This window comes from Solea senegalensis, linkage group LG21, assembly GCF_019176455.1.
Source record: "Solea senegalensis isolate Sse05_10M linkage group LG21, IFAPA_SoseM_1, whole genome shotgun sequence".
Lineage (NCBI taxonomy): Eukaryota > Metazoa > Chordata > Actinopteri > Pleuronectiformes > Soleidae > Solea > Solea senegalensis.
In genome coordinates, this window is record NC_058040.1 from 8,786,128 (window position 1) to 8,809,026 (window position 22,899).

General features: G+C 40.2%; 1 protein-coding gene across 3 annotated transcripts; it reads right to left on the bottom strand.

Moving 5' to 3' along the window:
- Positions 1 to 11,983: 11,983 nt before the first annotated feature.
- Positions 11,984 to 21,909, bottom strand: lhx3 (LIM homeobox 3). Of its 3 annotated transcripts, none has more exons than XM_044013066.1 (6): positions 21,393 to 21,909; positions 17,250 to 17,421; positions 16,962 to 17,164; positions 15,309 to 15,460; positions 14,159 to 14,330; positions 11,984 to 13,315 (listed from the first exon to the last, which is right to left on the bottom strand). In XM_044013066.1, the coding sequence occupies exons 1-6, from the start codon at positions 21,460 to 21,462 to the stop codon at positions 12,882 to 12,884; spliced, it is 1,203 nt and encodes a 400-aa protein (XP_043869001.1). In that variant the 5' UTR covers positions 21,463 to 21,909; the 3' UTR covers positions 11,984 to 12,881. The 3 variants fall into 3 exon arrangements, with proteins under 3 accessions (XP_043869001.1, XP_043869000.1, XP_043868999.1); XM_044013065.1 differs by lacking the exon at positions 21,393 to 21,909 and adding an exon at positions 19,060 to 19,999 and having other exon boundaries at positions 16,962 to 17,161; XM_044013064.1 differs by lacking the exon at positions 21,393 to 21,909 and adding an exon at positions 19,060 to 19,999.
- Positions 21,910 to 22,899: the final 990 nt, after the last annotated feature.

Genomic DNA, 22,899 nt, shown 5'->3' on the forward strand with positions numbered 1-22,899 from the left:
TTTTCTTTCAACTTATTATTATTATTCATGCCTTCATGTTTAAGTCCACAGGCTTCTCTGGTAATCCTATCAGTTAGGCCTTAGCCACTGCCGACAACTCTCCTCCAGCTCCAGCAGTAATAAAAGAAAAGCATAATCCAGTGTTTAGAAATATGAGATTTGCTTGCTGGGATTCGGTGAGGCCATGTTGGATTAAGAATGGCTGAAGCCTGGCCCAGAGGCGGTGGCCTGTGTTTCTGCTGCTTGGTGGCGATCATAACTCTGAATAAATGAGTTGGGGAAGCTCTTCACTCACGAAAATGATATTAAGTAGAGTCTGGCATCATTTAGAAATATTATTATTTACAAATAATATTTATTCCATTAATAAAAAAAAGAGAATAATAAAATGACCACATATACAGATTTTTTTGTACCCTCCATGTGCAGGACTATAAGTGTGATTGAGGGAGAAAGTGGGTGTGTGTCTGGGTTATTTATGACTGCCAGGATTTGAGATGATAGAGCAGGAAATTGGGGCGCTTTTATTTCCCCTCTTTTTCTTTTTTCCCTCCTCCTGCCTATTTTACTGCACCCCGCTCATTTCTTTAATACCCTCTAAAATGTAAATCCGTATGCACACATGCATCTCGGACATTGTCCCCGATGTGAATTTTATGTAAAACGTACCCATAACTCTCGTGGACGGCGTAACATATGACTCTGTGTAATTTCATTATGTAAAAGGGTTTTGTGTTTGTTGGAGAGTGAGGTGTGTGTGTGTGTGTGTGTGTGTGTGTGTGTGTGTGTGTGTGTGAGCACAAGTGTTTGGTTGGGGTGGGTGGGGAGTTAAGAAGATAGGAGAAGTGATTATTAGTAAAGCCTTATGTTTGTGTCATGCCTGTGGGGACTGTGCAGGGTCGAGGGGGGGGTGAATGTGTGTCAGCGTCAAGATCTCAGAAATGCAAAGTGGACAGAAGGTATTAAATAAAGAGGAGAGCCTTTCATTGACATTAGAATAATTCAGGCAAGGGTTTTTTGTTTGTGAGACTTTTTACTGTGTGCACTTATGTTAGGTAGGCAATCTGCACATGGGGCTGAATTGATGAAGGCCCTGTTGAAAATAATTTGAAATATTCAAAGTAACGTGAAATAGAAGCTGATCTCAACTCCAGTAGACCTCCAGTAGATTAAAAACATGCTTTAGTTTGTTATGGTAATTACATTGTGGGATAAAAAGCACTGTTTATGTTTTGCATGAGAACATAGTGTAAATGTTTCTTTATGATTTTATAGACACTGTGACAATTTCTAGTGTAAAACATATTAAATATTAAAATGTTAAATGATTGGTTTTCAATATAATGAATCAATTAAATGTGTTACTTTTGAAAAATGACCTGAGACCAAAATGTCTGTATTATAAATTGTGATACACACCATACGTTTTTTTAAATTGCTAAAATGAATAATTCTGTTGTTTGTGCAACAACAAATGTTCACGCCAAAAGTGTGTGTTTAACAGAGTCCGTCCTTGTCTCTTTATACAACTCTGCTCACGCCCATAATTCTCACATATGTGTGTCCTTGTGTGGATTTCAATTAGTGTAATTAGAGGTGGAGTGGGACTGGGTGTTTTATCATTTCCTACATTATTTTTTACCCATTAACCTTTTTCCTTTTCACTTCAACCTAAATCCTTTCCATGCATGTGTGTGTGTGTGTGTGTGTGTGTGTGTGCGTGTGTGTGAAGCAGCTCCCAGCACTTGAAGTGGCCATTGTGCCGGTCTGCTTTAGGATTGAGTCATTGCTTCTGCAGATTGAAAAATACAGACCCAATCAGTGTTTGCCTGTTTTGTGGACAGGGAGAAAATGCAGCAGAGAATATAATCATATCACTTTCCTTCCTTTTCACGCTTGTCTATAGCTTAGAATAAAGAAGTATACACTGCACGCACATAAACATCACTCCTCCCGACTCAGAGACTGCACACTTTTTCTTTTATTAAGGAACTGCTGATCTATAATGTGGAAATCATGCTCTGCAGATATTGATCGAGGATAGACGGGGCAGTGTGCTGTTTAGTAGCAATGGCAGAAAGATCATGAGTGTTTTTGTACATATGTATTTGTGTAGTGTGTGTGTGTGTGTGTGTGTGCAGGCAGTACCAGACACTCCAGTCTATTGGATTGAGATTCATTCCCTGTTTAAGGGTCAGGGTTCGGGCCACGTGTGCGCTGCATGCCTCACTGATCAATACCACCGCCATGCACCCTGCCTGACCTCGGCATTTAGTCACCGTAAATCCCAGAGCTCCCTTTTCCCTCCTCCTCCTCCTCCTCACCCCCCCCTTTTTTTTTCTTCCTTTTGCTTCTTAAGTCATTTAAAGAAGTGACAGAGTCAAGGGGGAGCACTTTGTAAGATCTAAATACATTTAATGTAGCCGGGGATGGTCGTTTGATGGCTAATGCTCACAGATTCAGGGGACGGTCTCGTCTCGGGAGGGCTGTGCGGTGAGTGGAGAAAGTTCAAACGGGGTTTTGATGTTGTAATCAGTGGGGATGATGTAGCTTTTTAATGACTAAAACCAGACTCTGTGCTCTTTTACATTCACCATTTGTTAAATTAACGGTGATGCACTTGACTGACTGAAGGTGCAAGTGGCAACTGGTAGTGACGGCACACACGTAAGAATCTGAATTCTCCTTTTGAAGCCTCAAGATATACACCATGTTGACATTCTGCGAACGGAAAGTTCACAGACTTGCAACCAGGCTCCTATTGGACGACACCAGCGGTCAGTCACACTACTTTTTTTAATGATCTATTTTCCTTTAAATGGGAACATAATTCACAAAACTGATCTGCTATAGAAAACCCTAAACTAGAGATTGAACGCATTAACTCTTTAAGAAAATGTTTACTGAATTATTGAATCAAGTGAGCGGTATAAGGTCATTTTCCTACACATAACCCTGGTGGCTGTTTAATATTTTCTTAGGACATTGTTCAGCCTAACTTTAAATCACGTCTTCATCTTAAAATGTAGTAAATTACGTAATGGGGACTTGATTTTTATCCATGTAAGGAAGACAATTCCCCATAATGTGACTGTGTAACTAGGTCCCCACAACATAAGGGACACCAGGTATACACACACATTTGAACTTCATTCATAGAGAGGACCCTCGTCGACATAATGCATTCTCGAGCCCCTTACTTAACCTTAACCATCACAACCAAGTGTCTAACACTAACCCAAACCTAAATCCAGTTCTAACCCTAACCCTAAAACTAGGTTTTAACCCCCAAAAAAGCCATTTGAAGATGTGAGGAGCAGCCAAAATGAGATAAGTGCAATTTCAACAATATTATGTAACAGTTTACCATTTACCACACATGTGCATTACAACTCTCAGATCACGGTGGACCTGCATAGTCACAACACATTTAGTCACAGGTATCTGAAACTGACAAATACAGTATTTTCACATTATGATTATGTTTTTTGGTCCCAACGAAGCCACAAATAAAAGAACACACATGCACAGAGAGTCTGGTTTCCATGACTTCAGAGGACATCACATTGACTAAGATGAATTTTCAGACTTAGTCTTATCTTAACCATACACTACTCCTGGTCTAACCCTAACCTCAATGTCTTCACCAATAATAATTAATATTCTAATAACAATAATACCAATAAAAAACTATAGTTACGTTATGGGGACTTGCTCTTTGTCTCATAAGGAAGACAGTAAACAGATTTAGGTCCCAACAACATGAGTAATACCAGGAACACACACACACACACACACACACACACACTGTGCGCCGGTGTACATTTGCCCTCAGTGTCCTTCACACATCCTTGAGCATGCTCCTCATTCCATTGAAAATGCAAACGTGTCACCCCTTCACCTCCCTGCGCTCCTGCTCTACATACCTCCCTCCTTCCCTCCCTCCCTCCCTCCCTCACACACACACTCCTTACTGCCTTTTCCTTCATCCTTTTCTTCCGTCTCTGCACCAACTGTGGCAGCCGTCACATCCGTGCAGACATGTCTACCTGTCTGCTTTGATATAGTGGCGTCAGGTTTGCCTGATCACCAAGGTCAGGGACGGACAATCTATTCAATCCACTCATGATTATTAGGGGTATAAATAAATTTGGGTGGAGGACTGCACCTTGAACTTTGAACCTTTACCCTGTGCTGAAATTTATCTTTTTACCGTTTTTCCCTGATGGTCGGTGACAAAATGAGTCTCTTTCTTTTATAGTCTTTGATCCAAGAATATGCAACAAATCCATGAAGTGAATGAGATGATTGAGACATCTACATATGCAGTGTTGAGACACTGTATGATTTTTTATTTATTTCTTTACTCAAAAGTGAAAAAAACTTGTTGCACCACTTGTGATTCAAGATTGTGAATTAGATTTAATTTACAGGTGAATCTGAACAACGTGGAAATACTACAATTTAAAAGTCAGAACCTTTATGTCCAACAACCTGCCTGATGAAGACATTTATGGCTGGTTGTGATCAGCTGTGATGCATTATCATACAGATTTTATGAAATTTATATGCAAGTATCATGATAAATCACAGTGACAAGAGCAAACAGGGGGTGGCGTTCTCATAACGTTGCTTTGTAGTTCTCTATGTCGCTGTATCTGTCATTATAAATATGAAAGAAACACAAAAGAGAACCATCACATGTCACGTTTCTTTACGTCGACATTCATTTGTCGTATAATGACAAGTGTGTTTGTCTGTGTTTCTGCATGTTGGAGCACAAACTATTAAGCGCACACAATCCCTAAGCTTGAAAACACATCATGGACATAAGTGAAGTGTGCTCCTGCTCCTGTGTTAACAGTTCAGCAGCTCCCTCTTGTTTTTGTCCCCGGTTCCTTCCCCGCCCTCCCCTACCCCAGAAACCAAATTATAAAATCATCGAGAGCATGATGAGATTGCCGCTCGGTTATTAATCTTCAATAAATACATCTTGACCCAGGGATTAAGTGTATGCCCTCTCCACCCCCTTGTCCTCTACCCCAGCAGAACCCCGCCCCCCCCACACACACAACACAACACCCACCCTCACTCAGCTCTCCAGAGATCGTTTGACATGAAATATGAAAAAAAGGAGAGAAAACAATAACCATGGGTGAAGAGACAACAAGAGAGAGAGGGAAAGAGAGAGAGAGAGATGGAAACAAATGTTCCAACCTGGATTAGGTGTTGGCAACTGATGGCGGTGACCTTGGGGTGCCCTCGGACTGAAGCGGGATTACTTCTCTCTGGGAAAAGACAAATAGCATGCTTTTGCTTGGAAACGGTCACATAGAAAATGGGTGTTTTGCTCAGGATGAATACACGGAATGTGCCTTATTTTAAATAAAAGTCATCATTGAAAGAAGTGAACGTAGTTTTAGTGTATGATCACAAAAAACACTCAAAATTACCCCAAAAAAGAACAATAAAAAAACTAAAAACACCCCAACTCTTTTTGTTAGGCTTATAAGGAGAGCAGAAGTGGGTCATGACACGAGCTTCTGGCCTCATTAATTATCTGTCGTCACTCAGAGGCAGCATTCAACAGGGATAAGGAGGGGATTAAGAGAGCTACGCCTAAAGTGATAATAGAGTTATTTAATGCCATTTCCGTATATAATTTTTGTCTGCCATTTTGAGTAATTTGCTTGTTGTGTTTGTTTATTTAATGTATTATTGCAGCAGGAGTCAAATTAGCTTGGCACACGCCTTGAAAATGGGAAAAAGAGCTTGTGCTCAAGTCTTTATGCACATAAATATGGGCGTAGGCAGTAAATAAAAATGTGTGACACCCACAGCCAAGTCACAGTAGGAAAACCACAGGTAAATATATTCAAATGAATGAGAGCCGAGTTACAGTATCACTGCTTCCTCTGTTTCAAGGAACCATGTTACTCACCTTATAGGAGGAAAGCTAATTTCCCTCAAACTTACATGCAAACTGAGTTATTTTTACAACCAGCAGAGCTGCCCCCTAGTGGGTATTCACTATATTCTCATTTCCTGGTTGGCTCCAGAGGGGATCCAGAAGATCCATCCACCCATCTACCACTTTATCCTCCACATGAGGGTCAAGGGGGGCACTGGTGCCGATCCCACACCCTGGACAGACCTACAGTCAATTTATAGTGTCCAATTTGCCTAATCCCCAAATCTGCATGTTTTTGGACATGTTTTGAAGAAAACCGGAGCAAACCTGGGTCTTCTTGCCGTAAAGGCAAAAGTGCGAGACCCAGAAGATTATATCTTTTTATTTATTTACTTGCGTAAGGAGAAGCTGGCCCCAATTTGTGTCATACAGGCACTTGTTCAGGAAGTAAGATCATTGTGTTTTACTGTAACAAAGCCATAAATCTTTTTTATATTCACCCTAATGTATTATGAGACCTTTGTACAGCATCTACATTGCCACACAACACCATCCAATATCCCATCTGTCTTTCTTTGAGGCAATATTTAAATTAAACCACTAACAAACAAACCATAGCAGGGCTTGTCCTTCCTGTCTCTCCTACCTCACGGTGGGTAACAAATGAGCCTCGATTCTTCAGCTCTCCTCTCCTTCCTTTACCACTTGGACTGCTGGCTTCAAAAACAATAATTATACTAAGTGATTTATCGAGTATTCAGCCAAAGATCAGAGCAAAAACAGCCACTTTAATGGTGGAAGCAGATGTATTACAGCCGCTTTGCTGTTGTGGCGTGTGCTACGGGTGATTTCTGTTGAAGGCGGCGAACATGGAGTCTGTTCGGGAGGTTTTTCCCCAAGTTTTGGATGTAGGAATTCCGAGTGACTCCCATCCCTCTCTGGCTCCTCTCATATCCCCCCTGTGTCCCTTTAGCGGTGACAGCTGAGCAATGGCCTTCCCCATAATTGAAAAGCATGATGGCTGGCTGCTGGTGCAGCAGCCATCTGTGAGTCTGAGTGGTTTGGTGAGTGTTGTGTTCGTGGGTGGGGAGGTCGAGGGTTATGTGAGAGCCAGACAGCCTCCCGTGGGGAGCTGTTAACACCTCATAGATGCCAAAAGGCCTCGCGATGGCCCTTTGCAGCGCCGCGGCTCCTAATGAGAAAACGGATGATTATCCCACTGTGAGGGGACTATAAGCACGTGCCGTTATGAATCCTGACAACAGTAATAAAAAGGGCCAAAAATACAGGGGAAACGTGGCGAAGCGTAAATATTTAAAAACAATCAAAATGTCGGCCAGTGGTTTAACGCATGTAGTTTTTTTTTTTTTTAAAAGGAAGCAGAATAGTTGAAACAAAATGGAGGACGGAAGATTTATAATGCGTGAAAAAACAATTAATGCTGGAATGATTACTCAATTACTCACTTGATCCACTGGAAATTAATTAAAGCCTGATTCAGTAATCAGGCATTTTAGTCATTTATCAAAGTGAAAAAGAGCTGCTTTTCGCCTTGTTTATATCTTAAGAAAAATCTATGCTTTAAAAAAAAAAGTTTGTCAGAAGTTACTATTTTAATTTTCTTTTTTTGTTTTGTTTCTATCTCCTCCATTGTACATTAATTATAAAAAGACAGCAGCACATTTGAAAAAGAAAGAGATACTGCATGAAACATCCAGTCACTAATGACACTGGAACAAAGTATTCATGCCTGATGAAAGAGTTAAAAACATGACCAGACATTTGAAGCGTGAACACTACACATTTGCTGACGTTCCTGAACGCATCGCAGCCAAACTCCATTCCAGCGGATATCGCAGTCCTATCTGAGAGAGAATGAAATGAAGAGATAATTATGCAGCTGCGGGGTAATGGAGAGGTGGAGCTGTGATAGATGTGATTAAAGTTGTCAGGGAAAACACACGCTAATGACCGTGTTGATTAGTCAGATTGCTTTAATGCTGCCGCCATTAATCTAGAGCATAAACAAAAGTATGTTGTTGGCCAGTGCCGTGTTTGCAGTCTGCTGCATCACAGAGACACCTTACACTAGATTCTTCCATTTTGTATTTTCTCTGTGTTTCTTTTTTTTAATGCTACCATTACATATTACGTTTAAAAGCTTCTTGTGCTAAATATTGCATTTTTGAAATAATATACATCATCCTGTCTGCAGTATATGAAATGTAAAGCACTGGAATGAAACAGTTTTACAGTTTGTGTGGGAAAAATCTTTTTTGTGTCCGATACTGTTACCGATATCAAAAACTCCAAGTATCTACCAATACCGATATTAGGCCAATATAGACATTTTAGACCACATTTGTGCCGAGTCATTTCAAAGACATCATGTGCAACAGATATATATAAATAAACAGTCCAAAGGTGACTTGGCTGAGTTCTATTTACATTTGTACACTGTGTGCATAGTGAAGCATGCAACATTAAATTGTATCCCATCTTTGCCTCAAAGCCTCAGCTAGTGGAGGATCTTATTCATAAACATGTTGCCTTAATTGATTGATACGTGTGACATGGATCATCCTCTGTGCTCCCAACACCATGCACCCCCATCCTTCCTCTACCCCAGAGGTCCCAAAATGAAAATGCGCACACTGCCGCCACCATACCATGCATCCTTGCATACATTTGAACCGGCACCCACACACACTCACACACACACACACACGCACCAAGCGGCCTCCCCTCTGTTGCTGCTCCATTAGGTCTGAATTGTAGTTGTGATGTGTAGGACCCAAGGGAGGTGTTATTGTCAGAGCTGATTTACTCAGCACCATCTGACACAGGACTGGGGAGCGTGTGTGTGTGTGTGTGTGACTATGAAAGAGAGACACAGAGAGAAAGAGATAGAGAGGGAGAGAGAGAGACAACAGGCATGCTGCCAGGCTTAGAGTCCTTTACAGAAAGGACAATTAAAAGCAACAGTTTAACAGTCACTTTAAAGTGATAGTCAACAGTCTTTCGGATACAAAACTGTATATCAAAAATGTAACAACTTATCGAGAACAATTATTGCTACATTGTGAGGACTGATGACTTTGAGAAGCAAACAACGACAAAATATGAAATGTTAAGTTTGAAATCTTGAATAAAATAAAGAATGATATCATTTCTTTCAACCAACATACATGTTATTTTTAGGTAAATTAATGAGTCATTTTATGGACGTAATTAATTTGTTTTAAATGCATTTGTAAAATGTAGACAACTATATTTATAATTTAGGTCAAATATTTAAAATATAAAAAGGTCCATGTCTGAAATTAAATGGCACATGATGATAACATTTGACAACAAGAGTTAACAAAAGATCATCACAGCAACAGAAAGCCTAAAAATAATGTTTTTGAGTTATTTGTTTTCTTACACCTACCTACAAGTTTTTTTTGTTTTTTTTTGATGCATTTGCCATTAAAACATTGTCAGTGTACACTCATATATAAAGCATTTTATGAGCCATAATATGTGACAGCAGAAAAAAGCTAAATGGCTTATGGCTGCAAAATCATTATCATATCATCAGCATCTCATCCTTAATTAAGAGCATTAACACAGCCTGTTTGCCCAAAAAGAACAGTCACCACACAAACCCATCTCACTCCACTTCCCTTTTTCTCACATCATTCTCCCACCATTCCCTGATTCTCTTACGGTGAAGCTTCCTGCGTTTGCATTGTTAAAGTTAACACCTCACTGAACACTCACCTTTTTCCCCAGTGCCATTTCCCAAATTGAATACCAAACATCTTTTCACTGAAACCATGTGGCTTTCAAACTCAATCTGGAAGAGTGGCGTGGGATAATCCCAGGTGTTTGCAATGATGAGTTCATCCCGTGGTCACCGAGTTCTCACACCTGCCGCAAGAGACACAATTAGAAAGTGAATGTGAGGGGGGGAATAAGTGATCATTCACTGGACCAAAAATGCAACACAGTCAACACAATTAGAGACTTTTTACCTCCAGGTGTGTGTAAGTTTTTTTTTTTTCCAGAACCACAATTAACAGCTTAGACCTTTAAGTATTTCCTGTTTGCTCTGAGTCTGCGTGAAACCCGTCTGACCCCAAATACAACACAGACAAGGAAACTGACCAAGGCGGATAGTGTAGAAGATTAACACAGCCTTCAACACTTCACTCTCACCCCCTTCCTGTCTTTGCCAAACACACTTTGGCTCAGGTTACACACCTGTCGCTTTTGTGGGGGGGGGGACAGTGATACCTGTCACTCGGCTGCAAGGATTCAGCTGAATATCCTGTCTGGTGTCTCTTTTCTTGTTCAGGGAAACCGAGGAGCACAGTGGGCATCCATTATTGTTGGAAGAAACACACATACACACACGTACACGCCCTCACAGAGAAGCACAATCAGTCATGCGGTGTACGAAAACACAACAAACATGCAACAATATTTGCTTTAAGTGATTCGTTTAAGACAGAATGTTGTTCAAAAAGCATCCATTAGTGCCCAAATGTATTCAAGAAGTACAGCGTCAATCACAATGACTATAGTTATTATTTCTATTTAAATTATATAACAAATACTAGTGTTAAAAGTACTGCCACCACATTATACTTAAAAGCTGTGTATCACTTTTATTTGTTATTTTAGTGTCATTATTTCCTGTATTGTCTGGTTTTATCTTTATGAAGTGAAAAAAAAAAAACCCTTAAATTTGCCCTTAGATTTTTGGCATGTATGCGTCCATAAAATCTGTGAGATTATTATGCAAAATATCACAGTATTAGAATATAATAGTTTATACACTGATGTGCCACTAATTCAAAATTACAATCAAATGTGTAATATTAAATATTAACATATACAAGTACATCAAAAGTGCGCTTAATGAAAGTACTTGATTGATTGATTTGAAACGGCTGAAATTTAAATACGCAGTGTGACAACAGAGCGACGTTTTGAGACAGCACATCAACAATATGATTGAACGAATGAATGCATATATGAATGAATACATGTTGCTAATGACTGCGGAAGGCCTAAACTGTGATAGATGGTGAAGAGTTCCCTGAAAAAGAGATTATACAAGCCATCTGTGCACCACATAAACAGTTTTACACACACACACACACACAAGCACACACACTCACACCCATTTACAGTTTAATCTATTTAATTGAACCCGACTTTGAATTAACTAAACAAATGAGGAAATTCACAAGGGGCACTTGATCCTTCCTCGGCTAATGGATTGGAGATTCCTTTCCCATAGCGGCATTTGGGCAAACAAGACCCAGTAATCTCTGAATTGATGAGTTGACTCTGTCTGCATCAAATTTCTCCACTAAAGAGCTGTTGAACCCGTGATACAGTGTTGGTAGTTAGCCAGAGACTCAATTTGCAGACGCAGTTAGAACGGAGGCGCACTCTGGTTTCACTGTCAGCGCTGTCATTATACCAGATAAATACATGGGATAGATGCTTTTATATTTATATATATATATATATATATATATAAAGTATATACGATGTATGAAGGATGATTCTAGGTCTGTGACACGTTTCCAAAATTACAAACTGAAAAAAATTGCATATGATCTTCCTGCTTTAACCCTTTTTCCATTACTATGTTAAAACGTAGAGTATGTGCAATATAGAGTGTTCTTATTGTTACCAACTATACAAACACACCTGAGCATAAAGTACTCGAAATGTTTAAATTTGAATTGAATTTGTGAAATCTGGAAATACGGCACAGCTCAAAGTTCGCTCGGCTCGTTTTTATGAACAACTCTATTTTGTGACTTCTGCACCATTATTGCTACTTGATATAACCACTACTAAAAAATGAATCATACGTTTGACTCCACCACGACGAAAGAAACTGATTTTGTAAAGCTTGAATATGTGACTTATAAACACACACTCCCAGGATGTCCATGTAAGGAGTTGTGTATTATATTTCAAAGACATTTAAAGTCATTACGTACATCGTCTTCCATGATTGGACAATTGTGTAGTCCAGCCAAAAAGCATACAGTATACTCCGTCTTGCTTAAGGTGACAAATTTATTAAAGTCCTGTCATTTAATCAGGAGTCATCATCATCATCATTATCATAATCATCATCATCATCATCATCACCACCAGAAAGGAATAAATAATACATAAAACATTTTCCACATAAACAAACATATACATCAGAACCCGGGTTGCTTTAGCAGTTCTTTCTTGGGAGGTGGGGGTGTTTTCAGTTTTCAGTGTAGAACAAAACCGACAGGACACATCTGAGAAACACACAAATGCATAGAAGTCAATTGGACCCCACGTACCGTTTAAGACGACATCTACATTTTTTTGCCTATATCCCTGTTTAACAGTGTACAAAGAGAAGTCCTCACATCTGGGTTCTTACTTGTGTCCTCCAAGAAGGGGTTGTATAAAAATAAAGTCTCCACAATGATAAACCATTATATATATATATCTATCTATATATATATATGTAGACATTTGGCAACAACCAGACATTTAAAGACTCTGATCTTTGAAATGAATTCTGCTTCTGAACAGACAGTAGAAAACAGATAGCAGTGGAGGAGGAGGATGAAAAATCGACTGGGAGCCTGATTGATGTCTAAACTTTCCGAGACCGTCGATAGTCTGTACATTGTTCTGATGAGCTTACAGTGGTATCTGAGAACTGACAGAGTCCTTGCTTTACATATAGTTCTACTAATGAAAGACTATTAGACCAAGTGCTTTTGAAGAAGGGCACATATTCCCCTCCTTCCATCCAGATCAGGGATATCGAATGTTAGTATCTGCTCATTAGACATGGGCGAGATCCGAGCCAAGGATAATTTAGTCCTTTTACACGATCACTGTCCAGTTCCATAAATCCAACAGAAGACACAGGAAACCAAAACGTCCAATTGTTGTTGATGACCAATCAAAACTGCCCTTGATCTACTTCATCTAACCAGGAGGCAGGACTGGCGGGAAAGTCTGGGTATCCTCCACTGCTGCCCGTGGAGAGGTCTGAGCTTGGTCCGTTGGCGCCCCCCATGGAGACTCTCACGGCAGGGTTGATCCCGGCACCGCTGCCCTGTGTCATGATGGAGAGGCCAGAGTCGGGGTAGACCAGGCTGGAGATGAGAGGCTGGTGTCTGGGTAGTGCCTGCAGCGACCCTGGAGACTGAGGAAGGCCGTACGGGCTGTTGGAGCGAATGTCGTGGAACTGGTCTTGGGAGGGCAGGACACCGTGCTCCAGGGGGAAGGAGCTGTGGTTGTTGCCCCCTTGGCGGCCCCCCAGGCCTGGAGAGGACTCGCTGAGGCTGCTGTAGATGCCGTTACTGTGGCCAATGTCTGACATCGGTGGTTCATCTGTGCAACAAGGTCAAGAAGACAAACTGGTGTTTACCAAGAACCAGTGTTGCAATGTACTTCAGTACAAAATACATGTATCTGCATTTTACTTTGTTATCTATATTTCTAGCAACTCTTACTTTTACGCCACTACATTTCCTCTAACTATCTTTGTTACTCGTTACTAGCAAATACAATGAGAAGAGTTGGTAATGGACTGGATTTATATAGAGCTTAGTCTTGATGAGCTGCTTTACACTACAGTTTTGCCATTCACACACTTCAACATGGGGTTAAGTGTCTGGCTCAAGGACACATATAGACTAGCAGAGCCGGGATTGAACCCACAACCTTCCAGTTGAAAGACAACTCACCCTACCACTGAGCTACCATGGCTCAATCCTGACTCCACACTTTTTTTTTATACTTTTACTTCATGTCAAGTAATTATGCCAAAAAGTGACTTTAACTTCAGTCATTTTCTGGTACACTTTTACTGAAGTATTCCTTTTAGATACTTTCACACGACTGCCAAAACGAATGTCAAACCTAAAAAATAAAAACCCTCACTACCCCTCTCAAAAATGACTCAACCAGAGAAGAAATGTGTTAGAACATAAATGGCAGAGACATATGTTTTCTCTGGGACTGGAAAGCAAAATAGAAGCTTCAGCCAATCTCAGTAAATGTTCCGTCTCTCATAAACATTGTCAGAGAGTAATTCATGTTAATACAGTCAGTTATTGTTCGCGTGATAATTCTACGTCTGCTTTCTGCACACCGTGGCTTTACTGTTTGCCTTTACTGGAACACTTGAATAATATTGTGACCTGTGATTCGCTAACGTGACTTTAACCCTACCTGTGAAGGACACCTCTGCATCACTGTCCATGCCCTCCTCCTGGATGCTGTCCTTGTCGGACTTGGAGCTTCCCCGTGACCGCTTCATGTTGCGGAAGTACTGGCCCCACCTCTGCCGACCTGCATCTTTCTTCAGCCTTTTCTCTTTAGCTCGTCTGTTCTGAAACCACACCTGGAGGAGAGGAACCAGAGAGTAACTCATTAAAAACAAACTATTTAGAACAATGAGTAAAATATTCTCTATGGAAATAAATACTGTTATGTTTAAAAGGTATAGCCTGTCTACTCTGAGAGTAGAAATGTTTCTTAGCCTCACCCTCAGAGACATAAAGTAAACTCTCTTACATCCTATCTCCTTTTTTTTTTTTTTACCCAATTTTATTCTTTAAGGCATTAAAACCAAATTCATTTTCAAGGACTATCTGGACACAACTTCACACTCTGATGAGTCCAAGCCTGTGAGGGACTACAACAGTGACACTGAGCACTAATCCTGGCACCGTGTCCCCTATTTATCACACATTTAATTAACTTCACAACAGCTACAAGTTGTAATCACCTCAGGGAGCGGACAGGTTAGTGTGCCACAGACTTAAATTAGTCCATTTTCTCTTTCCTTCCCATGCATTTTTCACGTTATAAAGCGTAATAGTATGTGCCATTTCTCTTTTAAATCCGTTTTACACATCAAATTAATCAGTTTTAGCACAAAGAGCAGTTTTACATTCTTCTTAATGATATTCTGCCCTAAGTGAACTACACTGCCACCCCCCCCACCCCTTTCCCTTTTACTGAATAATGAGGAGCATTTTAGTGGCTTCCGTCTCTACTTTTGTCCTTGCAAATAAAACAATATATATGACCGCCACCTAGCAACCAGCGTGAGGCTCCTCAGCAGTGGACAATATGCGAGGGGCCCTCTTAGCATTGTTAATGAGCTTGCACTTAAACCATGCTGACTTTCACTTGGACTTCATTTTACTCTATCTTGCCATAAATCCCCCCCCCCACACACACACACAACACACTTTATATCATACAGTGAGCGTGTGCCAGTTCGGCCACAATTGTGCTTTGATAATGAAGTCCAGACACTAATGGAAAGGCCTTTTAATAATAGATAAAAAATATATATATATATTCCTCATACCTGCACAACTCTCATGTCCAGGCCTGTCTCTGAGGAGAGCTGCTCTCGAACATGGCGTGCAGGTTTGGGAGAGTTATTGTAAGCATTCTTCAGAGTTTCCAGCTGTTTGGCCGTGATGGTTGTTCGTGGCCTTTTTGCAGTTGAGTCTGCTTCTGTAAAAATATAAATAAATAAACACAATAGGAGTTAGTGCTGTGATTATGTCTCTGGATCTCAATTTTTTTTTAAAACTTTTTTTGCATTAATGAATGTAAAAAGTAATGGTAAAATCTGATTTTACTTCAATGCATTGTGTTTAAACCCATTATTGTGTCTAACACACAAGTCATTTGTGGTAAACCAAATATAAATTAATAAATTGATACTTAAGTCTTCTATGTGTGGTGTATATTAAACCAATACCAATACAAAATGGTTTCTCCATATCAGCAGCTTCTATAATATACAACATTCTAATTCAACATAAATGGATAAATCCACCTCTGCCTATAAACTAAAATCTGGCATCCTGTGCTGCTTAATTGCATCATGTGTGAACATCTGTTGGCCAGCACAGCAAAAAACAGAAAGAAAAAAAAAACCATCATCCAAATGGATGCTGCCCAAGTAATTGTGCCCTCTCATTAGCAAAATAAACGTGTGTGTTTTTGGTGAAAACTTACGTTAACTCACTGCGTAAATCAACACTCTGTGTGAGCAGTAAATTCAAACAAACAGATGGGGAGATAAAACTTGACCATGGCCAGTCTGTCCCTGCATGTGAGGAGCCGAGTCTGCTGGGATTTTCTGCTAAGTTAATGAGGAGCAGCTCCTGGTGTTAAATGAGGTGTTTAATGAAAATGTTTTTTTTTTTATGTCTATAAACGTGTGTGCCAACAAAATATTTTAACTATTTCATGTCAGCACAGATTTAAGTCACTATACTGCACATCAAACGCATTACCCATGCATTATTCAGTGTGTGTGTGTATGTGTGTGTGTCAATAGCAATCATATAGTCTAATTGTGAAAATATCTTCTGAATAAAAACCTTTTCAGAATTATTTCTGATGAAATATTACAAACTGCAATATATTTAAAATCAGTTCTTTATAAGAAATAACCCTTAATTTATAATTTGTGTCGTTTTTAATTTGATTTGAAATAAAATAAATAAGATGTATTCATTAAGAACAACAATTAATTAACAGTCTAGAGGAGTATTACTGTAAACACGGTGTCTTGGAGATTACATTTTATTGCACACCTGACTGACATGTCCAGACTTAATGACTGCTATTACACGCATTTCAAGGTAATAGCCCTGTCATTGAATTCCATTTACTTTTTATTTTACGCATTTAGATGATTATGGCCGAATATTTAATGCACCGTTTATTTAATTACTCTCATTTTATTAATAATCAGCACCGACACTGCAGAGACTTTCCACCTTGTGTCCCTAAAACCACAGTAAGCGTTATTGAGACTGCGCCGCTGGGCCTCCGCTTTGCGCAGTCGATTGGGTTACGGGCAATGCAATTAGAACCGGTGGGTCACAACCTATGGACAGGTTATGCATTTATATATGTATATAACTATAACTTGAGGCAGGAACAGGAACAGTTTTACGCATTTTTACGCACACGACCAGAGCGTGGAAACGCAGCTCACCTCTCTGTTTGGCGGTCTCGTAGTCGGCCTTACACACCAGCCTGCTGTCCTCCATCAGATAATACTCGTCACCTGTGGCCAGTTGCCTTTTGCACACGATGCAGGCAAAACAGTGCAGGTGGTAGACGAAGTCCTGCGCTCTCCTCACCACCTGTGTGGGCGGTATCCCCTGCTGACAGGCTGCGCATTTGGTCCCGAATCTCCTTTGGGAAAAGTATTCAATGACCATCAAAAAAGGGAGAAACTCTTAAAAAGAACTTGCACAATTAGAAAGATCTATACACTCACTTGAAGAAATCCTCTTTGCAGTAGACACTGTCGCCTCTGCTGAAACACTTCTCCGCCAGTTGGACCTGGCAGTCGCTGCATTTCAGGCACTTGCTGTGCCACTGGCGATCCAGCACTTTGAGGATAAAGCGGTCCACGATGTGCTGACTGCAGCCTGCGCACACTGGGATTTCTGCGGGAGACACCATGGAATCATGTGAGATGTGATCAGTGGCGGGGGATGCCACCTGAACCTGCTCATCTATAGTGCTTAATGTGTGCACTTAAAACACGTGAAATGCTATCTGTTGATGGTACATGTTAAATTATGCACGACTCTCAGTAAGCTTTGTGTGTATTCTCCAAAACTGCCCTTTTAACTGTTTTAGTTTTTTGACAGCGTTTTGTATTTTGATTTTTAATTACTTAAATATTGACTTAAAGACAATATTCTCCTCTTTTCGTTTTCCATATACAACCTACATTTAACTGTTAAAATGTATCACATTAATGATTTTGAATGATTTTTTGAAAATGAAAAACTTAAATTGCTTTCTTAAAAAACAAACAAACAAATGCATCCTGCATTTGGCCACTACAGGGAAAAAAAAGAGTCAAGGGTGTCTTACCTAATCCTAAAGAACATTGAAGTAACTGACTATTTAAGTTAGCTACATTTTGTTTTTCAGGGTGCTTTAAAAATAAATAAATAAATAAATAAATAAATACATACATACATTTGACGACTGTATTTAACTTGCAGCTATACTGGTTTATATACACTTGTGTCAAATATAAGTCTTATTAGAGCATTAACGCGATTAAAAACGTGTTAGAGAATTATTTAGAAATAACTATTAACATCGCAGTATAAATAAAAACATTTTATTATTCAGACAATATTAGAATTATATATATATGAATGTAATTTTTTTCTGCATAAATCTCTAATTCGAATTATGAGCAGCGTGAGACAGTCTAAGAATGCAGTGATGAATGTCATAATAAAAACGGAACACCCAAAAAAAAAAATAAATAAATAGGACATCTGAAATGACGACAAAAGACGTGACCAAGCCTCTTCATATTCCATCCGTGCGAGCACTCGCGTCCCCATTGTCCTGCTGTGGACAGTTCATAAAATATGAACGAGGCTTTTCTTCTGGAATCACCGGCCAAACCCTGCACAAGTGCGGCGGGAGCCACGTCAAGAACAGGTGTATCCAGCTCATCATTTATTCAACGCGCTGTGTAAAACTAGAAAGCTACGGCCTCCAGCCTCCAAGGCTCAGACCCCTGTGAGGTGTCCACTGTCCACGCAGGCAACCTGCTCACCCTGCAGGACCCACTCTGGGTGCCCACAATTACCTGGCGAACCCTAACCCTAACCCTCCGATATTCTGTGTTGTTAAAATAAAGGTGGAGGCACGATTGCACTGCAATTTCACGTATTTTGATGCCGTCAGTGCCCTGCATTTACGAACACAATATAATAAAATACGTGCGTAAAATGGCGAGTTTATCGGTCAATCGGTTTATTCTTCCGAATCAATACAATCATATATTAAATAAACAAAATGCAATTGCCGTCATTTGGAACAACGGAAATAACACGTGTCCTCTGACATAACAATTCACCTCCATTTAAATCACGCATACACATGTGTGACATCCATAATCCAAACACCAGTTATGATGCGCACAGTGGAAACATAATCAGCCAACAATACGACACTCAGAAGGCCTATAGGTCCCGTGTTATATAAAATAATAATGTAATATATACAGTGCAAAAACAAATAAATGGATCACATGTAGCCTCGTGGTTTACCTTTCCGTAGCTCCTCACTGTGTGACAGCAGAGCGAGGAGCATCTCCGCGTTATTCTGTGCCTCTTTTGGAGAGTTGCACTCACCACGTCCATCCATAGCTCATGATTTACGCTCACATTAATGCAAATGTCTCCTGTCCTGTTCTCCACGCACATACACACACACTTACACACAGTAACCCACACACTCACACTTCGTCAGATTTGATTATACCCACCCACCCCCCAAAAAAGAGCGAGGTCGAAGCGCTGTAGAGTTTGGACTGAAGCTTCACTGTGTTGCAGCCTGTGCTGGATTATACGCTACGCCGTTTCCTGGGCGACAGGGAGATAGATTAACATCACCCAGAGTCTGTCTTACCCGGAAGGAGAATAAAAAAAGAGAGAGCGAGAGAGCGAGAGAGAGAGGATAGGAGGGGAAGGCCAAGAGCGTCAGTGTTTCTCTGAGACGCATTACATTATTTAAGAACATCAAAAACAAACAAACAAACAAACACATAAAAAAGGCTTCATTGTGCTTACCTCTACTTTTCATTTCGAAATATTGTAAATAATAGCAATGTTGTAGTTTATCCAGCTGCGAAATCACGTAATATTATATTGTCACGGTGTCATCATCATCATAAAATGAAAGAAGATAGAATTTTCCTGCTTTTTCTTATGGGATATTGCTTTTAAAAATGGGGTAGAGGGTACAGAATTACGCATCTGACTTAAATTGCTCACGCGCCTATAGGGACAACATTAACTTGTAGATATAAAAAAATGACATATGATGGAAAAAAAACTGTAGATATTTAGATGAAACAAAACACTCTGATGTTGTTGGTTTATTTGTTTACAATCTATTTTCAATTCAGATAAGGAGCGTCGTGCGTAAACTCTGCAATTAGACCTTTATCTAAGGCTTTTTGTTCTTTTATAATCTCATTTATTTAGTAAAAATATGTATTTTAAGTGTATACATTCACTATTATTATTATTATTATTGTTATTTTATATATATCATATTGTATACATTACATTTCTATCAATTTAGAAGAATATTGTAGTTTCTGTAAACTTTGCATCTGATACTGAGCAGATTGTGATTCTAAACATCACACACACGCACGCTCACGTGTGTGTATGTGTGTGTGTTGAGTGCTCAAAGACAAGTGTTTATTTAGGGGAGAGATTGGCTGTTCAATAACATGTTGATCGGGCCAACACCCCAATGAATTTTATTGACACTGATCTTTGGCACAAAAGAGCGCCTGGGGAAATCACCGGTAGAGCCACAGGCACACGCGCGCGCGCCGCTGATGAATCTAAAATCAATGTCCTATTTGCCTGTATTTCAAGAGTATATGAAAGGCGTTTTGGAGAAAGCTGCGAGGTCCACGCGGGTGCCCCTCTTACTTTTCAGCTTTGTAATAATTTTTATGTCGCCATCGATCGCTTACTTTTGAGGGGGAGAGGCCGACAGTAATGCGACAACAAAGCGATAAAATGACCATCAGAGTAATGGTCAGTCAGTTCGATACAGTCGCTGCGGAGATGATTTAAGAAATTCATGATTTTTCGTTTGTGTAACTTTCGAATTCGTTTTTTTTTTTTTTTTCTTCTCGTTTTTTTCGTTATTTAAAATGTAATGTAATGAAGCATACTCCAGTTGCAGGTCGAACATTGAGATTAAAAATTAAATTCTCTTTTCTTTGTATGGCACTAAATATTTATACAAATCAATAATTCGCGTGCTGATAAAAGGCTTGTAATGGCACCAGCACATTTACCTCAGGTGTCCCACCTGTCACGGCAGGAATGTGACACCTGTTGCGGATGGGAACCAGCTCCGCGACCCGCTGTCAGTCTGTCGACCAGCCGCAGAGGCTCCAGTGCTCTCCCTCTCTTTCTCTCTCCACGTCCGCACTGCACGCACGAGCTCCCGTGACAGCACGAGCGTAACATCTGTTCGAGTGACTCTCCGACAATAAAGCCTCATTACGGATTCATAACGTCTAACACGCAGCCCAAAAAGAAGCGCCTCTATATAAGCTGCTGTCAACAACATGAGGTCCAGTCCTCAACTTCAAGTGATTAATATATCCCATGTGAATTTGCGCAAACAGCAACTATCATAAAATACAAACACATCACAGCGGCAGTTCTCACGCGTCACAGAGCAAAACAATAAGAAGCTCCTGTCACGCACGCTGCGTTGATTTCACACCTAATTGTAACCCATTCACGGACAATAGGCCTTCAATTAAAGGTCAGCGCCTTTTCTGTTTGATTGACGCAAATTAAAATGCACAGTAAAATTATTGAAAATAGACAAAGGGCTCTCTTACCTTGACTGGAACTGTATCGAGGGAAATTCCCCGTGTTTTGACAACTTGACCCCGGGTGTTCGAGCAACATGTTTGGAGATGGTCCGGTACCAGCGCCCCAAAAGACGCCACTGAGCCTAAGCTTGTGATGATGAATTCAAAGCAGACGCAGACACTTTTCCAGGCGCGTTATCCCTTCAAGAGTGAGTAAAAGCTCTGTCCTATCTGTGGCAGCTTGGAAAACGCCTTCGTCGACCGCCGAGGACAGAAACTTTGTATCAAGTCGCTCTTCGATTCCGTTGCGATCAGCTCGAGATGAGGTGTGGGAGACAAAGGGTATATGTGTCAGTGGAGGAAGGAGTGTGTGACTCAGACTGAGAGTCCGGCTGCTGCGACTTCACTTCTTCACATCTACAAGTAACAGGCGGCCAATACTGCCGCTGTCCAGGGTGCTGAAGAGAGGAAGAGAGGGAGGGAGGAGGGAGGGAGGCAGGGAGGCGTGTATGCTGCTCTCATAGTATCCCCTGTATATCCTTGTATCCTTAAACACAACACAACACACACACACACACTGAGGCAGTATCATCATTTTAAGGACACTGACATACATTTATTTGGACAGATTTAAAAAAAAAACCAACAAAACTTAACTATAAGAAGTAATTTCCTTACATTAACCACAATTAAAATCTAAAAAACGTAAACAGTTTCTCGGAAATGAGGTTCTGCCGCTAGACCAGGTTTTGGTCTCTACAAGGTCAGCATTTTGTGCGAGAAAATGCCCTGATGAGGTAACAAATAACACTTTTGTCTCTCTATAGTTATTGAGTTGAGGATATTCATATATGCATTCCCTGTAGCACAATATCAAAAATCCTTAATTGTACCCCTAAGTCCTCAAAGAGCCGTTTAAAGGTGCGAGGACCAGCTAACGAGGGGAAATGTCCTCACAACAATGGATTTCAGCTAAAGTTAGCCCAATAAAGACACACACACACACACACACACACACACACACGCATCCCTCCCTCCTCCTCTTATCTGTGTTGTGGTGCACGTGTCTGTCTTTCAAGGCCCACAATGGGACAAATTGCGCATGCATCGCTCGGGACATCATTGTTGTCCCGCTGCGTTTCCATCGCAGCGTCTGTCTTTTGTTTGCATTAAAATAGAACCGCATCGCACTCATGAAACGAGTGAACGTATATATATGAGCATGCGCGCCGTTCTGTCAGTGTCAGTGTTAGAGGCCGTGTAAGTAGGCCATGAGGAAATAGAGAGATATTATGTTTTTAAATGATGTACATGTTCAGTAAAATGTATTCAATGTCTCCTAATTTTCTCAGCATATTGAGAAATATTAGGTTATAACAAGATTGTATTAAAAAAAACAACATTTTTTGCTTTTAAAATACAGAGATACATTTATTTTCTTTAAAAAATTGTTTCACTCAATTAACATTTCCTTGCAAAGAGCTGGATCGTTATTTTTGGCTGGTTGCCATGTACCCATCCCTCGATCCCTCTG

Excerpts from the sequence above, each read along its gene's own strand:
- lhx3 (XM_044013064.1), bottom strand. The coding sequence starts at position 19,156 with ATGGATGGACGTGGTGAGTGCAACTCTCCAAAAGAGGCACAGAATAAC. Across the intron at positions 15,461-16,961 it reads CGAGACCGCCAAACAGAGAG|AAGCAGACTCAACTGCAAAA; the intron begins GTGAGCTGCGTT and ends ATATTTTTACAG. Across the intron at positions 13,316-14,158 it reads TGCAGAGGTGTCCTTCACAG|ATGAACCACCGATGTCAGAC; the intron begins GTAGGGTTAAAG and ends CTTGTTGCACAG.